The sequence below is a fragment of the Ipomoea nil genome, unplaced genomic scaffold, assembly GCF_001879475.1.
Source record: "Ipomoea nil cultivar Tokyo-kokei standard unplaced genomic scaffold, Asagao_1.1 scaffold2610, whole genome shotgun sequence".
NCBI classification, from domain to species: domain Eukaryota; kingdom Viridiplantae; phylum Streptophyta; class Magnoliopsida; order Solanales; family Convolvulaceae; genus Ipomoea; species Ipomoea nil.
The window spans coordinates 401,422-411,221 of NW_017619038.1; the positions used below are offsets into that span (position 1 = coordinate 401,422).

At 37.6% G+C, this 9,800-nt stretch overlaps 1 protein-coding gene across 1 annotated transcript; it reads left to right on the forward strand.

The window, feature by feature from the left end:
* The first annotated feature begins 4,532 nt into the window (after positions 1–4,532).
* On the forward strand, positions 4,533–6,432 carry LOC109154143 (protein FAR1-RELATED SEQUENCE 5-like). Its single transcript, XM_019302008.1, has 2 exons — positions 4,533–5,336; positions 6,238–6,432. The coding sequence occupies exons 1-2, from the start codon at positions 4,533–4,535 to the stop codon at positions 6,430–6,432; spliced, it is 999 nt and encodes a 332-aa protein (XP_019157553.1).
* The last annotated feature ends 3,368 nt before the right edge of the window (positions 6,433–9,800 follow it).

Sequence of the window (9,800 nt, forward strand, 5' to 3'; positions counted from 1 at the left end):
TCCGGTTGTTGCTCATAAGTGGGTCCTTCGTGGTTTTATCAAAGATCGCCCTCGTGTCTGAAAGTAGAATGAGGCTATCTCCACGCGGCGTTCCTTTGGGCATTCCACTAACCCGAGGACTTTGTCGAAGGTTCGGATCCATTCTTCGAGGAGTGTGGGGCCCTCTTCCCCTGAGAAGGTGGGTGAGCGATGGTTCGAAACTTGCTGAGTGAAATCTGAGTTTCTGTTTGGTGGTGGTGGTGGTCTGTTGTTGTTGCGGAGGATTGCGTCGCTTAGTGCCTGGGTGACCTGAGCTAGTTTGTAGATTCTGAGCTAGAGATTTGTGAGCGGAGGGTTCGGGGGTCCTCGACTGACTTCTTGTTGGCGCTATGCTGCTGGTTCTCAGGGTCAATATTTATTGTAATGATGAGTTAGTGTGCTGCACCCTTACCTTGGTGTGGTAAGTGTAGGGGGAGTTCTTTAAGCTAAATGCAGGATAGAGTGAGGGAAAGTTATGTGATGATAAGTAGGCTCACAATCTCACCGCGCGTCCTAAGATTCCTGAATCCTCTGTTCCTAAATACCTAAAGTTCAAGCCTAATGTCCTAAAGTCTGGTCTTAAGAGTCTTATTCTAGGGTCAAACTTAGGCTCTGATACCAACTGTAACACCCCGAAATTTTGAAACTTTTAAAACTTATATAATAAAGGTAATTCCCCATTAAATCCCAAAATCAAACATAAGAGTATGGGGTGTTATGCCACACCTGAGCTAGAGAACTCATGTGCACAAGCGAACTAACTAAAATCCTCAAATAACGTCAATACATAATCATGGCACGCAGGCCGAAAGGGAACTAGCTACTCTACGCCTCGAATCTCTAGCGTGCTCTGGGATCTACTCATCTGTGCCTGAAAGCCAAATATATCTGTTCAGCGAGAGATGCTGGTAACAAACTCCAACGCGTTGAAATACATTATATAGAGATATATATAGATATACGAAAAACCATTTTGAAGCAGGAAGATATATACTTAAGAGACACTAGTTTTAAAACCGGGAATACACTTAGCAAGTAGGGACAAGCACATCAAACAATGATAAACAGTTAAGTAGACATAACATCATAAGGACTACGCATTTAAGGTCACAGAACACTTTTCAATTCAAACACATCATCATTCAATCATCATTCATATCACATAATCGTTGATGGTGCCACTGGACCAATCGCATGCCCCGAACATGAGGGTTAATGCTTATAGCATTAACACGGCCCCGCAGCACCCTACCTCAGTACCGTGGTATAAGGGGAGTCGATCGCAACCAACCCTTTGAGAACCGCTGATGAACACAACGTCGGACCATGATCCAACACACCGCTGACGCGCACAGTCGATGGACCGCGATCCCCTTTATAAGGGGGGACTTACGACCCTACACACCGTTGATGCGTACAGTCGGTGGACCGTAGTGGATCAAGCCCGACACACCGCTGAGCTAAACTCAGTCGGTGGGCGAAGATCCTCGGAGACTACGGCCCTACACACCACTGTCCCATCACTCGGTGGATCGCAGCCAGCTGTAGCCCTACACACCGCCTGATTACTTAGGTCGGTGGACTAAAGCCTTCCTCGGCTTATTGGCCCTACTCACCGCCTGGCGCGTTCAGGTCGGTGGGTCATATCACCGAGGCCCATGTGGACCTTTAGTCCTATATAATCTTTATATACCTGACTGATCTCAACCAGCCTGGTTAACAGTTGAGATGGTTCTCAACCTATTCAACTGCCCGTATAGTGGACCGCAGCCCTATATAATATTTATATACCTGACCGATCTTAACCGGCCTGGTTAACAGTTGGGATGGTTCTCAGCCCATTCAACTGCCCGTATAGCCAACTTGATCGCAACCAAGTTGGGGAATCATGCATCACATAACACACAATAGCACATAATAGCACATAATAGCACATTGGGGAGGGGAGACATATAATTAAGCTTATGTGTGATCATTCACATACTAAGAATAATCCTAAGGGGTTCATACGACTTCCACCTAGGTCAACGGGTTACCGATTCAACTAGCATTCAATTCCTAAGACTCTTTTATCCTACGAACGGCACCCGAAACATCAAACTAGGCTCAAACACGACAAACGGGGTCTGTTGGGACACCACGGGGAATGGGGAACATCAAACGGGGAAGCCGAGGACCCGGGGTGGGTAACGGACCAGTGGGTAACCGTTGGGTGGGGAATCACCCGCCGGCTGCCCGCCGGAGATCACTGCCCGGCAGCGGGTTGCCGGCGGGCGGACGCCTGCCCGCTGCCCGGCGGTGATCTTCGAGCAGCGGGTAGGTGGCGGGTACCCCTACCCCCACCAACCCCCCATTGACTCTTTCATCATAAATTTGTCCCGGGATCCTTTGTGGAACCCGAAACCATGCTTAGACACTTTTAGACGCAATTAACGACACCACGTAGTCAATTAATGGATCAAAGCAAGAATCACGTATAACTCATCCCATCACGACTTCTAAACCTAAACAACACCCGAACATGCGAATTCCCACCCAATATATATCAAGAACATTACAACACAAATTCCCAATCCATCCTAGGGCTCTAATCCCTCCCAAATCATCAAAATCACGATTTTTCTTTAACATCAGGAAATATCAAGATTTGTCAAGACTCATTACATCAATATCAAGAACCTCTTTTCATGATCAAGATCATCAAGATTATCAAGAATACACACAAATTATCTTATCAATCATCAAGAATATATCACAAATAGCATAGAGGAATTAATCAGGACACAAGCATATAGAAGGAGGCCAAGGAAGGAGATTATAGCGAAGAAAATATGTTTTGTTGAGACATGGGTTACCTCTTAGCCTTAATTAATCTTCCCTTCGCATTTAAGGTTCTTCTCTAAGATTTCCCATCCGATTGATCTTCCTAGGCTTGGTGGTGGGGAATCTCCCGGGAATATTTTGTGTAATATAACTATGGGTGGTAAGGGTTCTAATTGCTTTCTAATCCCCTATTTATAGAATCAGGAATCCTAATCATAATCTTAATAATAAAGGCCTACTTTCTTTATTCCTAATAGATATATAGGTCTAGGATTCCTAATTAGAATCTGACTAGTAAAAGGTTTACTCTCCTTATTCTTAATAGGCTTAAGACTCTAGTTTAGGCAAGGGTCCACAATCCATGGTGGACCACATTAATTAATTTAAGGGAATCCTAACACAATTAAATCCTTTTTAATTATTACTAAATGGAACTAATTAAATAATTAATCAGGGATTGGAGGCTGTAACACGGGGTGTTACAGTCAGATTGTGCGGGATTACTCTGAAGTTGGGGCAACTGTAGTTGACTTTAAAAATGTCAGAAGGGATCTCAGAGCATACATATTGGGTGCTGAGGCACAAATACTCGTGCATAATCTTATTAAAAAACAAGAGATGTGCCTTGCATTTGCTTTTGACTACGAAGTTGATGAAGATGAGCAGATGAGTAGATTATTTTGGGCAGATCCAATGTCAAAAAAGAATTTTGCTGCATTTGGAGATGTTGTCTCTTTTGATGCCACATATTCAACCAACAGGTATTATTCTATTCAGATTCTTGCGTACGTTTCATTAATTAATTCACATTAAGCATTGCCTTATATGTTGAGTCACGTTAAGATTTAGACATGTTCACTGTTTACTTGAAAAGAATTGTAATATAAATAAGCGCACATTGTCTTTTTATACCACGCATATTAAACACTAATGTCGCGCATATTAATGTGGAACATCCAGAATTAGACTTGAAGTACATATATGTGCGAATTTAAAACTTAATGTGTGTTACTTTAATGCTCTAAGTGCGCCAGTTTGACACCTGTATACTGTGATGTCGCTTTTTGTCTTGTAGGTACGATATGGTTTTTACACCCTTCACCGGAGTTGATAACCATAAAAAATGTATAACATTTGGCTCTGGACTATTGTTGAAAGAAAACATTGCGTCTTATGTTTGGCTCTTTGAAAAATTTAAAAAGGCAATGGGTATGGAATCAAGAATAATTGTCACTGATCAAGATCCAGCTATGAAAGTGGCGATTCCAAGAGTTCTCAAGCAAGCCAGGCATCGTTATTACATGTGGCACATTATGTGTAAAGTTGGGGAAAAGGTGGGTCCTACGTTGAACAAGAATGAGGAGTTCAAGAACAAACTGAACTCAATTGTTTGGACATCATCTTTGGAACCTCCTGATTTTGAGAAACAATAGAGAGAGCTCATGGAAAAGTACAACTTAGTCGAACACAATTGGTTTACAACTATGTTTGAGGCTAGAAACCATTGGATCCCAGCCTATTTTAGAGATGACTTTATGGGGGGTCTACTCAGGACAACGTCTCGTTCCGAAAGTGAGAACTACACGTACAGCCGTTTTACTGGCCACAGTCTAGCCTAGTTGAATTCATGATGAACTTTGACAGTGTTCTTAAATCACAACGAAACACAAACGCAAAGCTCAACAGTGACAATGAAGGCTACAATCCATATGAAGACGCCTCTGGGGATCGAAAAACACGCTTCAATCCTCTACACCATTACTGCTTTCTATAAAGTTCAGGAAGAAATATGTGCCTCCTGTTTCAAATGTATGGTGTTGAGTGTTAGAGAAGATGGTGGAATGTTACTCTATGATATTATGGATGGAAAGAACAAAATATTTACTGTGGTGCACAATGTAAATGACCATGAGGCCAAATGCAGTTGCAAGATGTTTGAGATGGTTGGACAGTTGTATATACACATATTTGTGGTCTTTAGAGACCTTGAAAAGATCCCTCTGAAGTATGTGGTTAATCGGTGGACTAAGGATGCATCTTTAAAGGCTTCATTTGAAATAGATGGTGTCATTTATGATCAGAATAGACCAAAGGATGAAAAGAAGATGTTGTTGAACAAACTGTGGTATGATGTACACTGTTGTATTGATCTAGCAGGTTCAAACATGGAGCAATTGGATGCATTTTCGCAAGTGATTAATGAACAGAAACAGCTGCAAATGTCAGGAAAGGAAAAGTTATCCCCTCAGCACAGCAGGAAGACTGTTATAGAATCATTTTGTGGATCAATAGAGATTTCAGAGATCAATATACTTCCACCGAAACATGCAAAGAACAAGGGCAGTGGCAAACGTATCAAAAGCAGCAATGAGTTGGCAATGGAAAAAGAAAAGAGCAGGAGGTGCAATTTTTGTGGTGTTAGAGGAGATCAACATGACACTAGGACTTGCCCACTTAACTCCAAAAATAAGGACAAACAACAGGGTAAGAAAAAGGCATAGCAGTTTATTTTTACAACGCCTTTTCAGTTGAGAACGAAAATAAATAGCAAATATGAAACACAAATACTTATTTAAATCATTTTAGAACGCTTTTACAGTTGAGATACTTGAATTTAATGTTAAGCCATTACTAGTTTTTGTTTTTATCACTGATTTGTGTTTAACAATCACTGCTACTAGCTTAAATAGCGTTTCATTAATACTTTACGTGCGTGCAGTTAATTCTTAATATGCGTTGATTACACTTTTAACGTGCGCTACACTAAGGCGTAATATGCGTAATACGGAAACAGAATGTGTGTTGGTTTATGTATAAAAACTTTGGTCCGTGGTAAATGCCAAAGTCTTTACATGCGTTGATTAACGTTTAACTTGCGCGACATTAAAGCTTAAGATGCGTAATCTGGACAAAGACAATATTTTACACTTTCTTTTTCTTTATTTATTAGTTAATTTAGGATGCGTTAAAAATTAGTCTAATATGCGCGATTGCAAAACTTAAAGTGCGTTTGTTTGATTATGAAATAATTTGCAGATAAAATGGCACATACATAATCGATTTTTATTTATTTATTTATTTTATTTTTTTGGTTGTAAACCATAATGTGGTCCGCCCAAGTTATCATGGAATCCTCCCGTGGTAAACCCCTGTTGGCTTAAATACATGATCGATTTAGTACTTTATGATTTTAATTTAACATGCGCGACATATCAATTTAAAATGCGTAATATGGGAACACAATGAGCGTTGGTTTCTATAATAATAATAATAATAATAATAATTTACACTCTAATATGTTAGTATTTGTAAACGTAAATACACATTGAAATAAAAACAAACACATTCAGTGTGTGTTTTCTAGTACTTTGAAGACATTTCTTCTGGTTCCGGCAGCATCCGACATGCTGCCAGCCTGCCACAATGCTCAACTCTCAGCCTTGGATGATGTTTGGTTGCGGCATGATGAGCTTGAAGCTGAGAATGACGAATGATGTTTCAGGTTTAGAATGTGTTGTTTTTGTAGTTAGTTACAATCACTACAAGCTGGAGGGCGAGGAAGATGAAAAGGACATAGAAGATGAGGAATAAATGAAGAGGGTTCTTCTGTACGTGCGGAAACGTGAGAGATAGCCATTTCAATAACCTTATGCTCAGTTGTGTGTTGTTCCTTCTAATTTATAGGTGAATAACTTGGTCACATGCACTGCGTTGAGATTTCGATGTTGTGTGATTTACAGACACATTAGATTTTTCAAGATTTCCTTTAATGTGTGCGTTTTTTAAGGCATTGAATGACCATTCAATGTTATCCGTTTCCCCAACTACAAATACCTTAAAGTTTTGACATCGAATATCTTTGAATATTACTTAAAGACGGATTGGTATAAAAGACATAATGTGCTTTGCTTTGCTCTGTTACATGCGCGAACTACAAGAACAATATGCGTGTAAATTTACATTTAATTAAATTGCATCGTAATAACAGATTTTTAAAAGCCAAAAGTTTAAAGTGCGTCGAAAACCAATTAAAGTGCGTGAAATATCACTTTAAGATGCGTTTATTTAAGTCCTAATGTGCATGTATTCAACTACCAAATGCCATTACATTTGTTCACCTTACGAAAACTAAATCTTTAAGGGCATTTGAATCTCATCAGTTTATTCATTGTATAAACAATGTTTAATAGATGTTTTTCCAAATGAAAACTTACATACCCAAAATCAATTCACTTTAAATGGTCACCCACGCACCCTGATCTATTCATCCACGCATCTTAAAAATCTTTAGCAACGCATATAATAGTTTATCTAACGCACCTTGGTGATATTATTTGCATCAATCGAATTCGAAAACCATCAAAGAAGTGATGATAAATGAACTGTAAGTCTTTATTGGGGATTCGATCCCACACATAATCAACATTTTCAAAAACTATTGCCATTTGTCCAGTGCACTCATCCGCTTGTTTCATTAAACTCAACACTTTGTAGACCCGAAAGAAAAACAATTATCCAAATTGAAAAAACAATATATTTAACGTGCGCTACATTCAAGCGTAATATGCGTAATACTTTAACAGACCATGCTTTTTGTTTATGCGTAAAAACTTTGATCGATCGTGAATGCCAACTGCTTTACCTACGTTTATTAATATTTAACTTGCGCAATGTTAAAGCTTAATAATCGTAAATTGGACAAAGACCATACTCACCTGTTCATTATTAAACAAAAAAATAAAATATAAAAAAAAACAAGTTTTTAGGGGGGTTTTAATCTTGGGCGGAATTAATATGATCAAAGACTTCTACCATTTCGTTAGTGGGCTCATCCATTACTTTAATTATATGAAAAATATTAAACAACAATTCCTGAAAATTAAAAACAAAGAAAAAAATGAATATATTTAAAATTCAATACGTACGCTTAAGATGCGTAATACAGCAATAAAATGTGCGTTGCTTTATGTATTAAAACTATAGTCCGTGGCAAATACAAAAGAGCTTAACATGCGCAATACAGTAACATAATGTGCATTAGAAAATACGTGAGTCTGGGTGTTTTTTTCCGGACATAGTAATATGCGTAGAATTTGATCTTAATGTGCGTTTTTTTTATAACTTATATTTCCTTGAAAAAAGTCTTAATGTGCTTGACTTTTTCTATTAAATTATCATGTAACACGGAACTATTAAGATCACAAATTACATAACTTCCATTGATTTTTGTCTAATGCTACTCGGATTTGCTAGTTTATTTAACCATTATAAAAAACAACCCAAAAAAAAATTAATAAAATGCAGAAAGATTTATTATTTACATTGAAATAATTTACACTTTGAACTGCTACTACTACTACTACTACTACAACTATAATAATAATAATCATAATAACAACATCAGTAATAATAATGAAGCGGACATGAGAGCTTATTTTTAATAACAAAAAAAAAAAAAAAAAACCAGGCAAACGACAGGATCCGTCTATACCTTTTGGAGATATTCCTTTTGGTTAAGCCTGCATTAAGGTACCAAAAGATATATCTCCAAATGGACTAGAGGATCCTGTCGCATGTCTGGGCTAAAACAACACATTCTAAACCTGGAAAGATCGACTTCTATGAATCTAAAATCTAACTGATCCAGATGTATTCGACTGCACCACATGTTATATTCAACTTACAGACAAATTTGATCTCTAAATTGAATATAACATACCCGACAGTCCAATACATCCAAATCAATTAGCGTTTAGATCCACAGAAGAAGATCTTTTCAGGCTTAAAATGTGTTGCTTTAGATGAAAACAACGAGAACATGTGCTCTACTCAAATGAGGTCGGCTTCGCTAATAGTTCCTTTCCATCCTCGTATAAACTTCCAGGGTTGTGGTATTGTATTTGATCCATGGGATGTTTAGAATGTGTTGTTATTGTAATCAACTACATTGACAAACAAGTAGAAGGAGGGCGAGTATGATGAGGATGGGTAAACATCTTGATGAATGTGAAGAAAATGACGATGAATAAATGATGGTCTGTAAAACTCAAATGACACCGTTTCAATATATATGATGTATGGTAAGGTGATACTCCATTTTTATAGGCGAATAACTTGGTAAAATTCACCGATTGGAAAAATTCAATGTTGACCGTTTCGTGAACTTAAAAATAAATTGACGTTCACACTTAACGTACAGGGTGCGTGCGTGCGTTTCTACTTTAGTGTGCGTTAGTTAAGATTTTAATGTACGTGAATGAGTGCGTTTTTTTAGCGGTTGAGTTAAATATGAATTGGTTATTCAACGCCTAATAAAACGCAACCATTGAAGAATCCGTTTTCTATTATGATAAAGGGTATTGTTATTCAAATAATTTTTATTTTATTCCATTTTTAATTTATCTTTGATATATTGAAATATTTTTCTTCCATTTTTAAATCCCTTTCCATTGTTAGAATGCGTATGTATGTATAGCTTAATATATGGATCAAAATAATTTAAAATGCGTCTATTAATTTGGCAATGTGCGATGGGGTATTCTTAAAAGAATATGCGTCAATTTATTCACTAATATTCGCACGTCAACACGTTATTATGCGTGTCTTTCATTATTAATGTGCATGAGATTGTATATTCACTGACTTAGACCCAATAATAATAAAAAAAATTCAATGGGTGCGTTTTTTTAAGGATTGAATGACCAGTCAGCTTTAAACGATTCCCATTATGGGAAATATAAAAATTGCTGACATCGAAATTGACTTGTCACTTATTTCCAATACCAAGTACATATCTAACAGACCTTATTGCTCTAATATGCGTTACATTTACACTTAACATGCGTGTGAGTGTATGTATAACTTAACATGTGCATCAAATATAATCTAAAATGCCTATATTAATATTTGAATGTGCGTGGGGGGATTTTTAAACGAATATGCGTCAATTTATTCATTAA

Coding starts and splice junctions, on each gene's coding strand:
- LOC109154143 (XM_019302008.1), top strand. CDS start 4,533: ATGAAGGCTACAATCCATATGAAGACGCCTCTGGGGATCGAAAAACAC. Junction 5,337..6,237: donor AACAACAGGGTAAGAAAAAG/GCATAGCAGTTT, acceptor TGGTTCCGGCAG/CATCCGACATGCTGCCAGCC.